At 40.0% G+C, this 23,130-nt stretch overlaps 1 protein-coding gene and 1 non-coding gene across 5 annotated transcripts in view; one reads left to right on the forward strand and one right to left on the reverse strand.

The window, feature by feature from the left end:
* Window positions 1-23,130, reverse strand: part of LOC124620074 (caspase-1-like) — a 90,759-nt gene that overhangs the window by 63,634 nt on the left and 3,995 nt on the right. Inside the window, exons 1-3 of one of the 4 annotated variants that reach the window (XM_047146765.1) lie at window positions 9,245-9,437; window positions 8,961-9,028; window positions 136-386 (exon numbers count right to left, since the gene is read on the reverse strand). In XM_047146765.1, the coding sequence (XP_047002721.1) occupies window positions 136-386; window positions 8,961-9,025 (316 nt within the window). In that variant the 5' untranslated portion in view covers window positions 9,026-9,028; window positions 9,245-9,437. Of the gene's footprint in view, window positions 1-135; window positions 387-8,960; window positions 9,029-9,148; window positions 9,196-9,244; window positions 9,438-23,130 lie in introns of those variants that run through there. The other 3 variants (XM_047146744.1, XM_047146759.1, XM_047146753.1) reach the window with 3 other exon arrangements.
* On the forward strand, window positions 9,518-9,590 carry Trnak-cuu. The gene has a single exon. It is a non-coding gene; the product is annotated as a tRNA-Lys (tRNA).

Raw genomic sequence — 23,130 nt, forward strand, 5'->3', positions numbered from 1 at the left:
GGGTTCTCGTCTATTTTCTTTTACTGCTGAAATAAATGGGATAGATTTTAAGATACCATTTTTCTGAGAACCAACCAATGTCAAAAACATAAAATCTTAATTATTCACAATCTTACAAATTCAATTTCAACTCACCTTCTTCAACAATTTCTTTCACAGACTTGTATGTGAGATCATCATATACTTTGACCTCAAATCCAAGTTTCGAGAGAGACTCGCTGAGGTTGTTACGGTCTACTTTGGTTCCTGCACGTGCCTTCAAACTTTGAATATCAAAATTTTCATGATTGAAAATCACCGCAAGCCCTCTTTTCTTGTGAGACATGCTATAATACACTGCGTCAATTTCTGCTGGCATTCTTGCAAATAATGCTGGAGAACCATTGCTGTGAAAAATAAAGTAGCATTAAACACGAAAAAATGTACACAACTTGTTATGACAAGATTTAAAAAATATTGCTAATTATATGTTTAACAACAAAGAACTTCTCCCTGCACTGCAAAATAATTGTTAAGGAGCACCAACAGATACAAACACAGAGCAATGATGGGCAGCAAAACAAAATACAGTTAAGGTGGAATAAAGATGTCAGTCAGATAAATACCGTAAGCTCTTGAGTAATGTGTGTGTGTGTGTGTGTGTGTGTGTGTGTGTGTGTGTGTGTGTGTGTTGCCAACAATTTGTGGAAAAACATAATACATTTTATATAGTACTGTTTTAGACAAGATCCAGAGTTTCCAGAATGAGATTTTCACTCTGCAGTGGAGTGTGCGCTGATATGAAACTTCCTGGCAGATTAAAACTGTGTGCCCGACCGAGACTCGAACTCGGGACCTTTGCCTTTCGCAAAGATCCAGAGTAATTTCAATGGTTGACCATTTATTTGGTTTTAGTGCAGTTCACAACTTAAATTTTTGTATCGTTATTACCAGTTTTCACTAAATATGGGCTAACAAGGAGACCACACGGCAATCTGATTTTTGTAATCTGTAGTACTTTATACAACGACAAGTGTCTTGAGTAACTTAGAAGTAAATATCCTCAGAGTAGTGAAAAAACTTAAATCTCTTAATAAAAGCGAGTCTATCAATCCAGACTGTATATGAATTAGGTTCCTTCCAGAGTATGCTGACGCAATAGCTCCATACTTAACAATCATGTAACAACTGTTCACTCGACAAAAGATCCGTCCCCAAAGGCAGGAAAGTTGACAATGTAACACCAACATTTAAGAAAGCAAACAGGAGTGATCCTCTAAATTAAAGGCCCATATCATTGACATCGATGTGCAGCAGGATTTTGGAATGTATGTTGTGTTTGAACATTATCAATTACCTCGAAATCAACACAGATTTAGAAAACATCTTTCTTGTGAAACACAACTAGCTCTTTACTCACACGAAGTGTTGAGTGCTATGGACAATGGATTTCAAATTGATTAGGTATTTCTGGATTTCCAGAAGGCTTTTGACACTGTACCTCACAAGTGGCTTGTAATTAAATTGCATGCTTATGAAATATCATCTCAGTTATGTAACTGGATTCACGATTTACTATCAAAGATGACACAGTTTGTAGCAATTGATGGAAAGTCATCGAGTAAAACAGAAGCGATTTCTGGCATTCTACAAGGTAGCGTTAAAGGGCCTTTGCTGTTCCTTATCTATATAAACGATTTGGGAGACAATCTGAGCAGCCATCTTAGGCTGTTTGCAGATGATGCTGTCATTTATCATCTAGTAAAGTCATCAGAAGATTAAAACAAATTGGAAAATGATTTAGAAACAATACCACTATGGTGCAAAAATTGGCAATTGACCCAAAATAAGGGAAAGTGTGAAGCATCCACATGAGTGCTAAAACGAATCCATTAAACTTTGGTTACACGACAAATCAATCAAGCCCAAGGGCTGTAAATTCTACTACATAGCTAGCAATTACAATCACGAACAACTTTAATGGGAAAATACACACAGCAAATGTTGTTGGGAAGGAGAACTAAAGACTGTTTTACTGGCAGAACACTCAGAAGATACAACAGATTTACTGAAAGGACTGCCTACAATATGCTTGCCCATACTCTTCTGGAGTACTTTGAGTACTGCTGAGCAGTGTGGATCCTAACCAGAGAGGGTTAACGGAGTACATCAAAAAAGTTCAAAGAAGGGCAGCACGTTTTGTATCATCCAGAAATAGGGGAGAGAGTATACGGACATGATATAGGATTTGAGGTGGACATAATTAAAACAAAGGCATTTCTTGCCTTTCTTGCAAGACCTTCTAACAAAATTTTAACACCAACATTCTCCTCCGAATGTGAAAATATTTTGTTGACGACGACCTACATACGGAAAAACTATCATCGTAATAAAATAAGGGAAATCAGAACTCACGCAGAAAGATACAGGTTTTTTTTTCCATGCACTGTTTGAGAGTGGAATAACAGATAATTTTTGTGAAGGTGGTTCAGGACTTCTCTGCCAGGGCTTAAGTTTGATTCGCACGGTAGGTTGGTTGGTTGATTTGGGGGAGGGGACCAAACAGCGAAGTCATCGGTCCCATCAGATTAGGGAAGGAAATCGACCATGCCCTTTCAAAGGATCCATCCTGCCTTTGGCCTGAAGCAATTTAGGGGAAATCACAAAAAACCTACATCAGGATGGCCACATGCGAATTTGAACTTTCATCCTCCCGCATACGAATCCAGTCCAGTCCACCTCGGTCAGTACAATTTGCAGGGTAGCCATGTGGACATAGACGTACATGAAAAATCTCAAAGTTCTTTACCAATAAACTTCCAATTTTTGCATGATATTCTAAAGAATGTTCAGACAGAAATCGACACACTTTTTTTTTTGGTTAAAACTAACTGAGAAAGAAAATCCTGTGCTATAGTCAGCTACAAAAACGTGCAGTTCATTTTCTTCTTCTTCTCTTTCTTTTCTTTTCTTGCAGTCAGTTTTAACTATGATAACAGAGCAATTAGTCAAATTGGTTCTCCCAAATATTCTCTCCCCCATCATATATATTTTAAACAAAATGTATACAAAGCAATGTGCTGTTTCGTTTTCTTCTTCACAGTTGGTTTTCATAAAAAACAAGAAAGTTGTGTTTATGACTCATTGGCTTGTTATTAGAATACTATTACAAAATCTGAATTTGCAATAACAATAAATGTAAGGTCAAAGAGAGATGAGCGAGGTGGTGATATACAGGGAAGGGGGACCTGGAGGTGTTGGTGGCCAGCAAGGGTATGTGGAGGAGGTGATAGACAGCGAGTGGGGGTGGAGGGGGAGGAGGAGGAGGAAAGTGGAAAGATGGGGAGGGGGGAGGTGGAAGAGGGATGGACAGAGGGGCCAGAAGGAAGTCTATCCAATTCCCATACATACAAGGGGCATATAAGAAGTAAAACAACACATTTTTTCCAGCCAATTTTGATTGAAAAAAAATGTGGAATTTATTGTGGGACAAGGTGGAATGTTCTTGCTTCAGACTCTCTAGTTTCACGAAGCTTCAATAAGTGGTGGAGCTGTACTTAGCCATCAAAATAGCACCTGAGAATTGTCACCGAGTTTCTTTTGGCAAAAAATCAGAGCATCGCAGATATTCACAGGTGCTTGCAGGATGTCTACGGAGACCCGGCAATGAACAAAAGCACGGTGTGTTGTTCGTTGAGGCATCTGTCATTGCAACGAGGTTGTGCAAACCTGTTCGATCTCCCGTGTGCCAGTCAACCCCACACAGCTGTGAATCCTGCAATGCTGGATTGTGTGGACACTTGAAATGATCAACGAATTATAATCAAACTTCTCGCTGCACAACTGGACTTTTCTCTCATCAGTGCTGACATACACTTCCACCAGCTGGGGTACCCAGAAGTGCGTGTCCACTGGGATCCTTGTTGCCTAACAGAAGACCATTATGAGTTACAGAGGACCATCTGCGCACAATTGCTTGCATGTTACAAGGCTGATCGTGACAATTTTTGGTCAAACATCGTCACAGGCAATGAAACATCGCTTTGAACCGGAAACAAAACGGCAATCCTTTAAGTGGCACTACACCATCTCTCCACTGAAGAAAATGTTCAAAGCTGCACCCTAAGCAGGTACAGCCACGACAACAGTCTTCTGCGACTCTGAAGAGGTCATTCTGTTTGAAGTCCTCCCTCATGGTGCAAGGGTAGAATCTTAAGTGTATTGTGGTACCCCTAGGAAATTTAAAGAAATGACTTCAGTTTCTTTATTGCGATAAAAATGCAAATTACCTTCTCCTTCTCCGTGATAACACAAGGTCTGACTCAAGTCTGTGCACCCGAGAGAAGATCACAAAACTTCACTGGACTGTACTTCCTCATCCACTCTACAGCCCGGACCTCGCTTCATCTGACTTCCGTCCACTTGGCCCAATGAAGGATGCAGTCCACAGGTTAGTAGTATGTGGGTGGGGAGGTTGTTGATGCAGCAAGACACTGACTCCAACACTGACCATTAGAGTGGTACCATGCAAGCATACAGGATGTCCCAGTAAGGTGGTATAAGGCGGCCACATTAAACAGAGATTATGTTGAAACATAAGGTTTTATAGCCAGTAGCCAACAGAGTGGGAAATAATATGATTTATTAGAATCCTGAATAAAATTAACTTGCTTTCAGAAAAAAGAATATATTACTTATTGAACACTACTCATATTTAGCAACTGCAAAGCACTGCAGGGTTCACTAAGGTTTGTTTGGTACATAATCCACTAAACCAGTTCGGTGTAACTACAAAATTCTTGAGAAAATTGACTTTTAAATTTTCCAAGCAGGCTTAAGTCACTAAAGTTGGGACGAAGTTGCGACGAGCCGCAATGCTCAGCCAGTTGTGTTTGAGACTGGTAATACTACTGGTTCACTGATTCAGGTATCATTGTAATCATTTTTTTTTTCATCAGTTCAAATACCTACACCATTTAAATACAAAATTCATCAAATATATGCTAATTAATTATTTTTCATGAAAAATGGACATTAGTTGAGGGGAAACATGATACTATAATGCCCAAGTGTGAAGGCAGTCAACAGCACTTCTACAAAATTTACAGTATGTCCTGTTACTATTAGTTGATGGTAGTTGCCTTTACTTGTTCACTTTATGAAGAGTTACAGTATGCTGACTTTTGGGAGTAGCTGTGCAATACAAATAAGAGGACATGCATTTTTCATAAAAATGATAATTATCGTATATTTGATGACTTATATACTTAAATGACATAGGTATTCAAACTGAACAAAACAAATGAAAAAAATGACCACCATGAAACTTGTACTAATGATAACTAATTTTGAATGCTACTGACTGAGCCATGCAGCCCACCTAAAAGTTGTCCAAACTTTAGTGAATTAAGGCTGCCCGCGAAACTTTGGTTGGTTTTATTGAGTATTTTTTGGAGTTGCATCTGGTTGCTTTGTGTCACTGATATTTGAGTTCTGAACTTCATATACAATACATACAAAAAATTACAAAAATCCAATTGCCATTTGGTCTCCTTGTAAGTTAAACCAGTAAGATTTGTGTCACAACTTGTTATCTGTACTACTACTGCTAAAATATTAAAAGTTGAAGTACATGTTCACAAATCACATTTCTTTACCAAGTCTTATAAAACAGTATGTTTACATTTACCATCAGATCTGGTGCATATTATCTGTCTCTTTCATGATAAGAACCAATAAGTTCTTTTGATAAGTAATTGCAACAAGGTAATGAAAAATTACCAGAGTAGTTCTGTGGTTTTTCCTTGCTCCTAAAAGAACCTATCAGAAGAAGATTAAAGTCTTTCACAATGGTTGTATAAAATATTCTCGGACTTCTTGCGGCGTAAATACACGGTAAAACCTGACGCTTTCGACGATTTCCACCAGCATCATCGTCGGGAGCAACTGACTGTCAAAATCGCTGCTGTGGTGGCCTTATATAGCTCAAGGACGGCTTCTGATTGGTTGGTTGTTATGTCATGCTGTTGCAGATAGTGTCAATGTCTCTTCTGGTGGTGCCACCATTCCCATCATCGCGTAAATATTGCACTGAATGTCAACAGCTCTTCTCTGCATCAAGAGCTCGCTTCCACACATCGCTGGATGGTTTATGGTCATGGTTGAAGGTAGCTGGAGAAATCCGCAGTTGCTGAGCAAAGCCTCACAAACATAAAATACTGTTAGAGAAACAAAACTTTTGTCCCAGGCTCCCACGTACAGGGGCTCTACAATTAAAGAAGCTGTAGAAATAACAACATGTGAAAAAAACCTTCAACACTATTTACTTTGCTTGTACCATCTATGCAACATGGACTTGGGAGTTGTTTATACTGAATAACATCACTTATTTTGCATGTCACCCTTTGCTTGAGACACATCTGTGTAACTGTCAAAAGTTAAGTATTGTCATTTACTTTCTTGTAATAAAACTCTCAATAAGATTTGGTTTAATGTTGTCCAGTGGTCTGAGAACTCAGGTTTCCTAGAGACCCCATACTTGTCGACTAGACTGGATTTAACACCAGTGAAGTCTCATTGCATCCTTTTGTAGTGTATTACAATGAGGATAAAATAAAACTCTTAATGTCTGAATTTCTATTTCCAAATACGGGCTCTTGTCCAGAAGCTTATCATTTACCAATCTTTTCATTGTGCCACCTATGTGGTGAGTAGCACTCTACTTTTCATAATATTATTGTTTTTATATCCTGGATTTTCCAGAGCTAGGAAGATTATGTAGTTGCACTAAATGCTTTTCCAGTCATAGCTGATCTCAATATCAAAGATCGAGTTATCTGACATTGAAAATAGGTTGTTCTTTTGTGATGGCAGCTGAAAAAGAATTCTCAACACACACTTAATAAGATGATGATATTGGTGCAGAATGGCAAAAAGTAGATGCATTTGCAATGGACTTGCGGTGCCCCATTATGAGGCTTGCTGCTAGACAACACTTACAAAGGCCATTTGAAAATGAAGTCTTGACAACTACAGTTTCATTCAATAAACCATTACTGGCATCCATTTTGAATTATGTGCAACAAATAAACACTAACAAAATGAAGTAAGGTTATAACCCCAATTCAGAACAATTAAAAAATCATACAGAAAACAATGATTCCAAATGTCTAAATTCCAGGTTGAAATTACACCGTGTGGCGTACCATGACTGCAAGCCATTCAAAAAAAGTGATCTCCACTTCACTGTACTTTTTAATCATCTAAATCCTGAAATCTAAAACGTGGTAGTTGAATGTATCCTAAGAAAGGATGAACCATAAGTCTTAAACTTAAGTTAGTGCTTCATGCAGCTTCTTTCTCCTCCCCTCCTCTTTATCACAAAATGACTGCTCAAAATTATAAAAATGCGAACAACATTCATTAAAGTCGCACCTAAGCAGTTGTTTCTATACAAGCTTTTATTACTTATGAGGTACGGATAAAGAGGAATATTCTACACTACTCACCAGGTTTGGCCAGTGACAAAGGAAATACAGGACATACACGTAAATGCCGTAGCGATTACAACGTAATTATCAATGATGATTTTTTTCAAACCAGCTAAGCTACAGATCAGCCTGTCACTACAACCGTATGTTTTACTTTTGCATTTTGTTGGCTTCACCACTCACATCCAGATTTCCAACCTAACTCGGACCTCTGACTAACCTACAAATCAGTGTCACAACAATCATGGTTTTTGCTTTCACATTAGTTGGCCAACTAATAACCAGACTGTGAAAACGCACATCACAAAGTGACATGACAACACCCATATTATGTCACTGGTCAAAGCCAATGACTCGTACTGAATATTCGTCTTAGCCCTCAGGAACATACTATAGGATTTAATTCAATTCTCAGTAAGCATCAAGCCACAGTCACAATGAAGAACACAGATTTTAGTAACACAATTTTCTACATTTTATATCTCCAGAACTCTCATTCTCTCTGCACTCAGTTTTGACTCTCTCTCTCTCTAGAAAAATCAAGCAAATGTTACAGCATTGTGTTCCTTATCAAGTACAGCTTAAACCAAGACTTTTACTGTGTCATCAGTTTCAGCTTCCTAGTATCAATGGTCCTGATGTTAAAGACACGGCTGTTTTAGTACAACGAGCAACTCCTATGCATCAAGAACATATGAAATTTTGTACTTTTAGTGTATTCAATGAGTAAATACAACTAAACAAATACACATCACACACCATGTTGTCCAAACCTTTGCTTGATTTGGCATGGACTGATCTATACATACATGGCAGTGTAGTGTTTACAATAATAATAATAATAATAATAATAATAATAATAATAATATTTATCAAGTGCTGTGGTGTCATTTGGTGAGGGTTTGTGTGCTATGATCTGCCACTCTCCTGTTTCTACATGGCTATTTGTTTCATTTGTGATGTGTCACCCTTGACCAAAGGACATTGTAGCTGCTGTTTCATAGCACCATTTTCATGACACTCATTACTACATTTGTTGGAAGTCTAACTACATAATAAATATTGCACTCTATCCTACTATTCAGCACTTAATCTTTGTAATCATTACAAAAGGATGATAAAGACGCTAAAGTAACATAACCAATTTGTTTCAAATTTTTGATTCCCACTTTTAATTATGGTGTGTGTGTGTGTGGGGGGGGGGGGGGGGGGGGGGGGGGAGTGACTGAAATAGTGCAGATAGCAAAGGGAGAAAGGGAACAATAAGGTGAAAGGAAGGAGGGGGAGTTGATTTTAGAACTGTTACTGTCAGCCTATCTTTACTCTTAACGAAGACTGCTGCACAACATGCCATGCACGAGTAATTAGCGCTCATAACACAAACTGTGTGTATGATGTTTGTGTTGCCCTGAAAAAAGTACTGCCTAATATAATGGAATGGTAAGTGCTTACTGACACAACCTCTGATGATAAAACAATAAATGTACTTACTAACGCAATCCTTGAGCATCCCCCGCGTCAGAAGAAGGGGTTTCCGTCGTGTCTGTGCTAGCCATTATCTGAAAAGTAAAAAAAAGTTAGCATATACCGGTCTTCTCGGAAATCGCTTGCTCTTGCATACATACAAAAAAGGCAGGTCATGAAAATTAGCCATTCATTAAACTGTCCATATTAAATACACTTTCGTTCGCATGGAAAAGCACAAGGCACTTATAAAACAAACAAGATAAACACATGTCATTTAACAGATTTAAGTTTTAGGAATAAACACCTACGTTATTGTCTTGCAGACTTGCAAGTAGCACGTTCGTTACAACTAGCACCGCCAGATGGTGCCAAAATGGGTATTTGAAAGAGGCCAAATAAAATACCAAATTTACCGAGTTTGCATTGAAAACCACTACGCACTGTCTTTACTACAGTTCGTAGCGTACAAAGCAAACTTGACAGCTACACAGCATACTTTCACCGAAACATTGACGGAACCAAGACCAACAAAGGACCCTCTGTGTAGATTTACTACAAACAGTAACCTAGATAATGCAACCGCCCGGCTAGCTCAGTCGGTAGAGCATGAGACTCTTAATCTCAGGGTCGTGGGTTCGAGCCCCACGTTGGGCGTAATTTTTTTCATCCCCTTTCCTTTTTCATATATGTTTATAATTTCGGTGCTTAAGGGTTCCAGAATGGTCCTACGCTCAGGCGCCGCATATTATGTTATTAGTAGAGGAATAAAAATCAAAGCCAGTCCGAATCTTCAATAAATTCAAAAGCTTAAGAATTTTATAGGTATATTTTAGACATAAGGCTGCTAATTTTTTTTTCCGAAGAAATCTGTAATACATTACCCCGTTCCTGACCGGCAAAGAGTTTATGGGTATCATGAAACGACCAATGTTTAGCACTTCAGCGCAAATGAAGCCAAAGAGCCATAGTTCAAGGTTCTTCAGAATTTAGTAACAACATGCACAGTGATAAGGTTATTACTCAGTAAAAATCAGCACTCAATTACAGTTACACCTCTGAATACAAGAACCGTCACATTGTCCCACGTCTCATAATATTTATTCCGGGATAAGGCATACCATTTTTAGCTTTCCTTGACGTATGGAGAAGGGAAAAAAATCAAATAGATCAAAATATGTTAGTGTAACAAAACTGTAAAACCGGCTGCTGTTACTGCAGGACATATAACCCAAACCATAAGCAGAATGGCGAAATGAAATTTCAAAAATAGTTCAAATCGCCCTAAGCACTATGGGACTTCTCATCGGAGGTCATCAGTCCCCTAGACTCAGAACTACTTACACCTCACTAACCTGAGGATATCACACACATCCATGCCCGAGCCAGGATTCGAACCTGCGACCGTAGCAGCCGCGTGGTTCCGGACTGAAGCGCCTAGAACAGCTCGGCCACAGCAAATGAATTTAATTACCTAAACTTGCACCAGCAAAATTTAAAGCTAATACACCAAACGTCATCTTAACGCTCCGAATGACCTTTCTTATATAGAAAAGACATTTGCCGGAAAAAATACTGTATTTTAATAAGGAGAAAATTAGGGCGCAATAATAAAACTGTATACACCGTTCAGCATTAAAAAAAAGTGACAAAAATAAAAAAATAAAGGAGCTAAGTCCATTACTGAATAAAAAAATTTGATTAACTTAAACTAGTTGTGGAAGCTGTGCTACGTGATTCAAAAACTTATGATCACGCTACAAGAAGAGCCTGGACAATGTAATAGAACAGCTGGAGAAGATATGCAGTAAATGGTCACCACCCAAGAACAGCCTGCCAATTTACTTATTGAATTTAACATTACGGTGAATGCTGCCACTGGACAAACAAAACTACATAGCTAGCACGCTCAGGGCTTATTGATGAATGTGAAAAAAATGTGACCTTACAAGACTAATAATCTGATTCGAGAGTTCTGGGAAACGGTAAATGTACAGGTGCAAAATGTAATTTCCAAAGAAAAAAAGCATGAGACATCTATAAATGTGTATATAGGTAGGGGGGGGGGGGGGTCCTGCCCGCCCGACATACCGACTAGCATGTTCGTTTGTGATCTGGTTACTAGCAAGTTTGTTGTTTAGATTCCACACACAAACAGAAGAGGGCTTGCCTTGGCTGTCTTACTGGTAACATGATAAAAAAAGGAGTAAACTGTGGGTAAAGAAGTGGATAAAGCAAGAGAAGAAATTAACCCACGTTCTGTTACTTAAATAGCTGGGAGCCGATTTCTGTTATTACCTAAGAATGGATGAAATAATCATTTTGACATTGCTGAACATCAAACAATTCTCAAGATTAAGAAAACAGTCACGAGAGGCTGTAAGCTGCAAGGAGAGACTATTAGCTACACTACGATTTCTAGTTAGTGGCAGAAATTAAGAGGACCTCAAATTCTGTGCTGTTGTATCTCCATAATTATCAATTAAAATGGTTCCAGGCACCTTCAACGTGGTGTATAGTACACTGAGGGAAAACATCGTGGTATAGCAAAAGATGTTAACGTAAACATTATTAATTTATCTATGTAGCATAAAAGATAGCCTGTAAGCTTAAGAAATTCACATAAAATTTGAAGAATAAAGAACATGGTGCACCTCATCTAATAAATACAACAGATATATAAGTAATGAAGCACGCAGCAACTGTTAGAGCTGTAAAAAAAAGCCTACACTTTGCTCTTCATTTCAGAGGGCTTAGATATAGATTGGACATTTTTTAACACTAATAGCAATGAAGCAAGTGTGTTCACTGAATTAACTTCCATTAAATGTCGATACTTCGGTTTTCAGATTTAATTTCCGATAAATGGAAATAAAACAAATACAGAAGGTCGAAGGACTTCTTATCTCTGTACGCCAAACAAAACCATTAAAAATTCGTTAAAAAAAATTAAAAAGTGCTTATTTCTTGCATCTATATTGCTATACTACTACCGCCTCACAAACATCTGCAGTTTTTTTTAATTCCTCAAGAAACTCTTGTCAACGTTCCGTCCGCCTTGCACCATGTTATGAATATTGTAGCAGCATTTAAAACCGCGCACACTGTCAAAAAACAACTTTTGTGGGGCGGTTGACACGACAGCGCTGAACACGGCACAATTTGCTGCTCTTTTTAATGCTGGAGGTTGTGAATGATCACTAAGTTTGGTATCTCGAGTTACGTATGTGTGAACTATGCAACTGATTTCGCACAAATTCAGTGCGTCTCAACTGCATTACTTTAACACATTTTGTAATTTAACGAGTCTCTTCTACATTACAATCTTTTAAATTTGTACGTAATTGAGGTAAAATTAATTTCCGATTTTGAAAGAAAAATAGTTCGGTTCCCAGCCATTGTATGCATTTTTAACTCGTATTCGGAAGAATCTCTTCTACAAATTTCTTAATCACGCAATCAGACTTTTCGTCAATTGAACACTGCTACAAAGATCTTCTACACAGGCTTCTGCAGTCGAGTTTACAGTTTCACAAAATTCATATTTTCATGTTCTTCCTTTTTTGTCTAGCATATGATCTGAAATATTCATTATTTCCTACATGACTAAAAATTTATATTTAGCTAATTTAATCACTGTCGCTTCATGCGAACGAATAAAGGCCACAGACGAAAACGTCTTGTACCAGAATTCAACATTTAGATGAGTGCTGGATCCACAACAGCCTTTACGTATTATACGGCGGGTGGAAATATTTATTGTAATTTGTCTGCTTATAGCATGTTTGAAAATGACAAAATGTCGAAATGCAACCGCAAATTCAACGGCCATAAACGGAATGACTACATCACATAGTTTTTGTGTTTTCTCAACAATTTAATACACTTTACTAGCAGGCACAACTTTTCGTATTATTCTAACAGTATATACATACCCAAGACAATGTACAAGCCATTTTCTGATCCGTCCTAACGCCCAGTATTTGATGGCACAGCTTGCAGTGATTCAGTTCGCTTCGCACACCCTTACTCTACTCACTGCCAGATGTAAACAGGCAAACACCAGTCGACCGCACTCGCCCGTTGCCTCAGCTAAACGCATATACCGTATGCGACTGGTGACTACATAAAGTGCTCATTGTCTGGGCAGCCAATGCCAATTGTCAGTTCTGGAAGTGAGAAGTATTTAACGGACCTGGAATTAACCGGCTCTTAACTGACGTGACGCTTCCACATTTCACAAACTGACGATGCACATAGTAACCATTGTCAAACGTTGGTCTCACTGGCTAAAATTCTCAAACGAAGTAAGTTTATTGAAATATTCGTGTCAGGCGCAGTTAAACGTGGGAAACAAGGACGTAATGCAACCACCCACACAAGACAAGAAAACAACAGGTCCTGCTTTAGACAGAGCAAATAATTGAGGAGCGCCGTAACAAAACTCGATATATCCACTTTTGCTGTATTCACGTGTCTGAGCTGTAGGGGGGAGATACGAGAGTAATACATGCTGCCACAAAATAATTTTCAGCACAACGCAAGTGTTTTATGGTGTGTTTCTTATTTTTATAGCTTGTGGAGCCATTTAGAGATCACTATTTGTTACTTTCTGTATTAACAGCAAATGCGGATTTATCCGTTTTTGTTCCGGCGCTCCTCAATTTATGTTGCCCCGGTGCCAAAGCCTTCGACGTTACCTTCGATAATAATACGTGTGCATGCACACGCAAGCGATCACTATGTAGTACATGGCAGTACATTTTCTTTTTATTAAAAAACGGGGCATTGTGATGTGCTCCGTGCAGTTCACGGATAGGGCAGGAAAGAATTATTGCTTACACGAATGCCGCTTTGTAGATGTTACTAGTCTGATTTCTTCACAGTCTTTATGGAGTGATATTTGGGGACAGAAGAATATTCCCGCACATCGCTTTGAAAGAAGGAAAGAAGCTTAGGGTTTAACGTCCTGTCGAGATCTTGGTCACTGGAGGCGGAGCAAAAGCTCAAGCTGTGTCGAGGATGGGGTAGGAAATCGGAGCTCGGCCACGCCCTTCAAAAGAACCATCCCGGCGAACAGTGGTCGTCAAACTTTTTGCTAAAGGGCCAACACTGTCACTGTAGGGCAACACCTAGATCAGCATCTACATCGATACTCTGCGAATCAGACGCAAGTGCTTGGCAGAGGGTTCATCGAGCCATCTTCATAATAATTCACTATTATTCTACTCTCGAACAGCACACCTATACCTTTCCGTGCGAGCTCTGATTTCCCTTATTTTATTATGATGCTCGTTTCTGCCTACGTAGGTCGGCATCAACAAAATATTTTCGCATTCGGAGGAGAAAATTGGTGATTGAAATTTGGTGAGAACCGCGCAGCAGTACTCCGAAAGAGAACGGACAAGCGTAGTGTAGACAAAAGCGTTCTGCCAATAAACGCAGTCTTCCGTTTGCCATCCCCACCACATTTTCGATGTTTTCTTTCCAATTAAGTTGTTCGTAGTTGTGATTCCAAGGTATTTAGTTTAATTTACATAGGAAGGGGGGGGGGGGGGGAGTGGGGTTAAAGTGGCCACTCAAAGAGAAATTCAATTTTCACGAAACCGTGGCTATTGACGGCTTACCACACACACATTTTGAATATCATACGGTATCACACAAATGTTTTAAGTGAAAAAGAAAATGATTTATTGGAACTAAATGCACTTTTCTGGAAGCTTACATAGTGACCATTTTCCCGTACCTAAGCGGGTACTGTGGTCACCGTCATCGCGTTTGCTTTTCTGATTTCCAGGCACTTTTTCTAGGCATCTTCACGCCCTAATATCTGAAATATTTCCAAGCGGCGGCGGCAGCATACTGTTATCAATCGGACTTTCGTATTGGGTCAAATGGAACAGAGCCGGTTTTACATAACACAGCTTAATTAATTCTAAATTGTCGCAAAGCACAGAGACGGTTTTAAATAACTTAATTAATTCAGAATTGTCACAAAGGGGTAGAATGGCGGTCACAGCTTTGTATATAAAAGGGTTTAGAAGTTGGTTTTATCTGTTGTGTTACGCGTAGTTTTTCTAAGTAACTAACTCTTATTGGGATGACCAACTTGGCCACTCTTCCCTGCCGGACGCCACGTCGGCGTTAGTGATCCACAGAAGAAACTATCAAACTGAAATAAATACTCATCTACATTTGTAGGTCAAAAGACGTTATTTAAACATCTACATTATAAAAAATTACTCTCCATACAAGTGAGGTTAACAAGAATAAGATAAATGACTTAGCTAAGATCAAATGACTCAAAAAAATGAAAAAAACTTTTTACTAAAACTAACGGAATATGCTTCCTCTATCTCTCTGAGAACAGTGGAGAGATACTTAGAACCAGTCCGACCATTCTTCGGGAGGCAGCAGTGCTGTTCACGGGAAAAAAACATGCCATGGTCACTTTTCCCGTCCTGGCCAGTTTACCACATCTTACCCTACTGATTTCACTATTAATTGGTAACCTACACAAATCAGTAAGGTATATGAATTAGTAACAGCAACTGCAGTATGAGACACGGTCGCAAATGTTTACTAAATGTTTCGAATTTCGTATTTCTTTTACTCGTGCGCTGTATGATAACAGCCTTGACTTGATATCTTACTTGGTAAAAACATGTACCACATCAGAAGATGACCGTCTCTGTAATGCGCATTCACGAAGCCCAATTACTTCCTTCTGACATTTGTAGTGCAGCAGCTGATCGGTGCTAGATGAACACGCTCATGAGTTATCAGCGGTGTAAGACAAACAACAAAACATTCACTCCCTCACTTCAACTGAACCCGCAGTGGCCGCGCTGCATATCACTTTGGCCCTGAAGTGAGCGGCGAACTTGGCTCAGCCCACGGCCGAATTCAGCAACGTCGATTACAACTAAGCAATACCAGTAGTATTTTATTATGTCTCTCTGATTAGCTTTATTTGTTATTGAGCGAGAAAAATACACTATTAAGAAGCTCTTAATTTTAGTTCAAGTGTCCAGATTCCGCTGTTACTTGCTAGAAATATATTATTATAAACAACGGCTGACAATAGTGGGCTGCACGCACATTTTGATTCGGGCCGCATACGACCCGCGAATCGCACTTCGACGACCACTGTTCTTTCTAGGGTGTAGAGCAGTAATTCCCAACCTTTGTTAGATCATTACCTCTGGGTGCAATCAGACATTAGCTGCATCCCCCCCCCCCCATTCCCCCTGCTGGCTGTTGCCAGCCCCTCCCCCACTCTCGCACCTAACTACACTGTAGAGTGAAAGACTTTCCTTGGAAAGCTTATTTTTAAAATGATGAAAGATGAATGATATTTTGTGTGTGTGTGTCAGAATGAATGACGAAGGAATTCATGGTGCATCGCAAGTGCTACTCACAACTCCTTCTCAGATAAGAATGCGAAGAAATTGGTCGTGAATCGCAAGTGCTACTCACAACTCCTTCTCAGATAAGAATTCTAGAGTAGACCCCTGTTATGAAACGCTTCCCCTGCATTACTCCTCTCTACTGCGGCACTTGCTTGACACGCACGCTGCAACCCCATTTAAAGTCAAACAATTTGAAATATGTGCACCATACCTGCTGTTCGTATATCACTTGGTTGCTGCAGTCTTTGCTTCTGAACTGGCAGAAATTTGAAGACTTCCGGCTGTTAATGCTTTCTGTCTGACTACAGCCACTAACAGTATGGTAATAATAACAATAATGTATACACCACTATAGTAGCACTGATGTACAGTATTTGCTGCTGTGACGTGCTGCCATTAATTCATTTTCCTGTTTCGGATTTCGGAGCGAGTAATCAAGCAATTTCTGGACTACTGCAGGTACTATTACAACTTGGAAAAGATATTTTCGTTAGATATTTAGTAGTTGTTACACATATGTCTCACATTTATCATCAGCGATGTTCGGGACAAAGCACAACGTATGCGTGTAGTGGGCAGACGATGTGAGGAACCAATAACCTCCATCACAGTAATGCTTCTAATTGAGAAAAAGTGATTATTGATAACTTATACAATCAATATTAGAGTCTTACAAAATTATGACAATAGTAATGATGTTTCGAAAATAATTTCGGCTCGTGTCTGAAACAGAGCCGAATCGTTTAGCCGCGTGGTCCGAGGCGCACTGTCACGGTTTCTTGCGGCTCCCCTCGTCCGGGCATGGGAGTGTGTATGTTGTCCTTAGCGTAAGTTAGTTGAAGTTACATTAAGTAATATGTAGGCTTAGGGACCGATGACCTCGGCAGTTTGGTCTCATAAGACCTTGCCACAAATTTCTAAATTTTCCGAATCTTTTCGTTCTCACCCCTCAGAAAATTTCATTTTACCCCACAGGGGGTAATCACCCCTCGGGTTGGTAACCACTGGTCTAGAGTGAGCTCCTTTATTCATCCTCGTGAGGCAAGCAAGACTGTGACAATTCGAACGACACGAATTTGTATATTTACTGAAACTCTAACCCGACACTGTTGCAACTTTAATTACATACTTTACCGCGTATTCAGTCGTTTCATTATCCAAATATTGGATCCGACGCTTTTTTTAAAAAATTTTCAGTCGTTTGCTATTGATCGGTATTAGTCTGTTCACTGGTTATAGTTTCTATGTCCTGTGTTTTACCTCTCTGGAGGTCTGGACTTAATAGCTCCTGCTCGTTATTGGACTTTCACTGACGTGTGTGTTTCTCAAGATAGTTGCAAGTTGGATGATGTGTCGTTTAAAAGAAAGTTTATTTTCAGCGACAAAATGAACTCCCAGAGGCTCACGATTACGATCCAAAGGAACATCAGTACATGGTTCGACCAGCGGGAGGCAATGCAGCCCACTCGAACAGTTTGTATCAATTACGTAGCTTCTGATAGTTTTTAGTTACGTCTGCTCCTCGAAGTAAACCACGCGATGTTGTTGGGATCAGATTAGAAAACGGCACACTAAAAGTCTTGCTATTTGGGCAACAAAATAATTGATGATGGTAGAAAGCCGGCCGTTGTAGCCGAGCGGTCCTAGGTGCTTCAGTCCGGAACAGCGCTGCTGCTACGGTCGCAGGTTCGATTCCTGTCTCGGGCATGGATGTGTGTGATGTCCTTAGGTTAGTTAGGTTTAAGTAGTTCTGGGCTACGATCGCAGGTTAGAATCCTGCCTCGGTCATGGATGTGTGTGATGTCCTTAGGTTAGTTAGGTTTAAGTAGTTCTAAGTTTAGGGGACTGATGACCTCAGATGTTAAGTCCCATAGCGCTTACAGCCATTTGAACCATTTGATGATGGTCGACGTCGAGAGGACATAAAATGCCGACTTGCAATAGCAAGAAAAAAGTTTCTGAAAAAGAGGAGTTTAACATTCAATATCAATTTAAAAGTTAGGAGCTCTTTTCTAAATGTATTTGTTTGGAGCGTAGTCTTGTACGAAAGTGGAACATGGACGATAAGCATTTCAGACAACAGAAGCTTTTAAAATGTGGTGCTCTAGAAGAATGCTAGAGATTAGATGGGTAGGTGGAGTAACCAACGAGGTGGTACTGAATCGAACTGGGCGAAAAGAGTAATTTATGGCACACCCTGAATAACGATGGGATGGGTCGTGATATGACACATCTTGAGAGATCTAGAAATTGTCAGTTTGGAAGGAAGGAAATGTGAACGGAGGGGGTAAACATTGTAGAGGGAAGCCAACGCTCGAATACGGTTGGAAAGTTCGAAATAATATAGGTTGTGGGACTTATGCAGAGGTGAAGAAGTAAATACAGGATAGATTAGCATGAGAGCGGCATCAAACCAGTCTTCGGACTTAAGACAACGACTACTACATGTCGCCTTCCGTTTCACTTTCGGATTGTGTTGGGTCATAGAACAGTTCAGAGCACCTCTGAAATATCTGTGATTCCAAATGTTTAATTTTCTAGCACCCGGCTGACACATGGTCATTAAACACGTAGAATGCGTATGGTTGGATATCTGTAACATTTGTTTCCAAAGAGGGTTTCCTGTTATAATCACCGAAATCTGTTTACTATCAAAGCTTTCCTCCAATGGTTCAAAATTATGCATAAATGAAACTTATGGTGTCATTTAGGACTTATTTGTTTAAACTGGCTAAAGTGGTGATTTTCCTCATTTCCCGTTCCAATTGCGAATTTTGCGCAGCTAAATGATTGTTGGTAGGCCTCCGTGTGACGTCAAATTCCTCTGATTCTACCGTCACGGTCTGTCCGCGGTATAACCATAGGGGCAAGCAGTACATTGACTGACGCTTGTAGGAAGGTACGACCTCGACATTTTAAAAGTAAATTACTCCGTGATGCACAACGCTTCTTTTGTAGAATCCGCTACTGGAGCTGGCTGAGCATGTCCGTGACGCTTTCACGCTTACTAATCGAACCTTGTGACGAAATGCGCTGTTCTTCTTTGGATCTTCTCCGTTTCCTCTATTAATTCTGACTGGTCAGGATCCCATACTAATAAGCAATATTCGAGCAGGAATCGAACAAAGGTTCATAAGCTGCCTCCTTTTTGGGCGAACTACGATTCGTCCGATGAATCTCAGGCTGGCATCTGCCTTTCCTACGACTAATTTCTATCTACTCGTTCCACTTTCAATCGCTCCGTACGCGTACTCCCAGATGTATGTGGCTGCTTCCAGTGATTTTTGGACAACTCGTAACGAGTCTTTCCAGCTATATACGCAATATGCTAAATTTGTTTGCGTTGCACCAAGCGCCGTTCCTCTGCAGGTCTTCTTGCATTTTGCTAAAATTTTCTACTGCTATGACGTAACTGTATAACAATACGAGACACGTTCACAAAGTAGGTGTACTAGGTTTTTACATTTTTTGAAAAAAATGTGTAGTTGAAAAAATACAGGATATTGTTGACACACTTGCTGACTATTTTTCCACACAATCCCATCGCGTTCAGTGCATGTGGTGGGCCATGGCACAACCTTTTTTATGCTCTCCTCGAACAACTCTCCTGTCAGCCCCTTCCCAACTCAGAACATCTTTGTGCATCTGCTCGGTGGCTGGAAATTTAATTCCACACAGGGAAGTGAAAAGACGATAATCCGAAGACGCCAAATCAGGGGAATAGGAGAGTGGCTCAGAACATCCCAACCAAATGAGCCAAAGAGCTTAGTGGCTACGGCTGTGTGAGGACGGCCGTTGCTGTGCAACAAGCACACTGCTCCCGACAGCGTTTCCCTCCTTTTGTATTGAAAGCCGCTTTTCAGTTTTTTTAGGGTTTTACAGAATCGTTGTGCATTGATGGCCTTCCCCTGAAGCAGAAATTCGGCCAAAATGATACCTTTTCGGTCCCAAAACACTGTGGTCAAGATTTTTTGCGCGAAATTACGGCTTTGAATTTTTTGGCTGATGGGGAATTGGTGTGACGCCACTGCGAGTACTGTCTTTTTGTCTCAGGTGTGTAATAAGCCACCCACGTCCATTTCCAGTCACAACAGAGCTCAGAAAATCCTCGCCTTCCAGTTCAAGTCGCTCAAGAAATTCGCGGGCGCTACTGACTCGATTTTTCTTGTGCTGCCCTGTGAGCTGTTTTGGGATCCATCGTGCGCGCAGTTTCCGTTATCCTAGCGGTTCTGTGAGTGTCTCGTAAAAGAGAGTTCTGGAGATTGTGGAAAAATCACAGAAATTTCATCCACTGTCAATTGGCGGTCTTCATCTTCAGTCACAATGGAAGACCTTCGATTCCTTAGTTCGTAGTGAACACTTGTTCTGACTCCACTTAAGTTCCTACACAAAGTAAACACATTCTTTCTCAACTTTTCGAACTTCCTTCGTTATTCGCCAAGATATTTATATATATTGTGAACAGTAATGGCCCTCTAACACTTCCCTGGGGTGCTCCGGAAATTACTTTTCCGTCTGTAGTTTTCTCTCCGTTAGAATGACATTGCGCGTTCTGTCTGTTAGGAACTATAGCGTGTTGCGTCTGACTCTGCCGCTACAACTCTGCGATATTTTTACGAAGCACCTAGATATATTTACGTACTTTTTGTCCCTCTTTGGTGAAAGTAAAATAAATTGTACGTTATAGAATTAAAATGTTCTGTTGCCAAACTAAGAAATAAATAGGATTTTATATTCTCATTTTCTCCTCTCAGTTTAATACACAGCACATTTTTATTAGAGCTAGACCAATACAGTTGCTTTCTGCTTTCACTAAAAGCTTTTGTAGAGCTGTCGGATTACTCAAAATGGGAATGAATTGTTTCTTCTTTTTTAATATTTAAGCAGTGGAATAAGATGAAGAGATTTATCTGTGACACAAAGGAATGTCTACTTTGAACTCATATTAAAAGAAAAAAACATTTCTATGATCACTAGATTTATATTTATTTTTAAGGAAAAGCAACTAATGTGTGCGGGACAACGAGGGAGGGTGGGGAGCGAATGATATGGCTCTGATGTCGAAAAATGTCCTAGAACCGCTACTGTTTCCGATTATAAGAAACTGGTGCTTTTCACAAATATTACTCTCACTCACAGATCGAGATAAACTGCTACATTTCCCTTTTTAGAAAAGCTTTAAGTTCAGTGACTAGGTCGAGAGTGATAAGTTGCCTGGTTTATGGCTGTAATGCGGCCAACTTGACAGGTTCATTAACTTGGTGGAGACTCATCAACTGACAAAAATGTGATACTGGGTGTGCCTCAGAGATGAGTGATAACATCGTTGTTATTCCCACTGGGCCGTACACGTGGTGAATGACGTTGGCTGCAATCTCAGATTTTTCGCAGGTGACGCGGCTCTCTTCGACTGTTATCGGAAGAAATCTGCAAAAAAATCTCATTAGTTCTTCACATGATTTCGCTCTGACTTGAAGGTTGGCGGTGTGATCATTACTCCCGCCATTATGTAAAAAAAAATAATTTATGCTATTTGCCACACAAACATGTTGTCTTCACAACAGGATTCAAGAGCGCGGTACAAATTCCAAATTCCATACAAATATATTACGCAGAAGATAGAATGCGCGGCAACTGAAGTGGAGCGGAACACAGAAGGCTTTGATGATTAGTAAGCTGTTAGGAAACAATAGTCTGCCTACGAAATTGGCTGCTTAAGCAAGCTATTTTCGAGTATTGCTAACGTGCATGAGATTCATAACAAATTGAATTAGCAGGGAATGTCGAGCATGTATAGTGAGGCAGCGTATGTCACAAATACCAGACTGGACCGCGGATGTGAGTCCACGTTGAACTCCAAGTCCCACTGTTAACTGGGTGGACGATCCAGTTCAAAGGTCGCACCTCCAGTAGGACCATGTCTTGAAAAGCACCGCTATGTCCAAACCAATCTTCTGGATCAGGGCAGCTTTGCACTTTTAACAGAGTACAGTACAGGACTCTGATCACGGGTCTTGTCGACTGGTGAACACTCCGAATATTACAATGAATGTTGAATGTGGCATATGTGGGAATACTGTATAGGGCCTCTGCAAGGAGAGACTTGTTGAATCGTACAAACGTGCATTTAGATCTTTTCCCCTTTCAAATGCCGTACAAATTGTGTGTACTGAAATATATGACACACTAAAAGAGGACTATGAGAAAACCCTGTGAGTTACCACCATTTGCATGAATTCACGACGAGCATACACGTACTGCCAATAAAGAAACCAGAGAGCTATTCATGTACCGAAAGTCGAGCCCCTGAGCACAGAATGTGTATCGACCGTTTGTCATACAACATCACAAATGAAATCGTAGACAAAATATATAAAGCCACACATGACGAATATCGACAAACACAAGGATGCAGGCCACAATATGCTCAGAGCACAACAGACTTCATAGATGACACTAATACGACAGACACCGGTAGCAGAGCAGTATAAGAAGACTACGGCGTAGGCAGCAATTACGATCAACTGACGACTGAGGGGAATAACTTATTTTAGGATACGCACCTGCGCAGACGGCGCGATAGGAGAGGAGGCAAATTAGTGGTGGGGGCTCGGTTGTGAAGGTGAGGGATGAGCAGTTCTCGACAACTGATGCCTATGCATAAACATGTATCTTGCATAACATATAAGCTATAGCTAGCGAGTCTTCAAATAATCGTTGTTAACATGTTATGCCAGTACATCCCTCTGAATCTGCTTAGTGTATTCGTCTCTTGGTCTCCCTTT

This window comes from Schistocerca americana, chromosome 1, assembly GCF_021461395.2.
Source record: "Schistocerca americana isolate TAMUIC-IGC-003095 chromosome 1, iqSchAmer2.1, whole genome shotgun sequence".
NCBI lineage: Eukaryota > Metazoa > Arthropoda > Insecta > Orthoptera > Acrididae > Schistocerca > Schistocerca americana.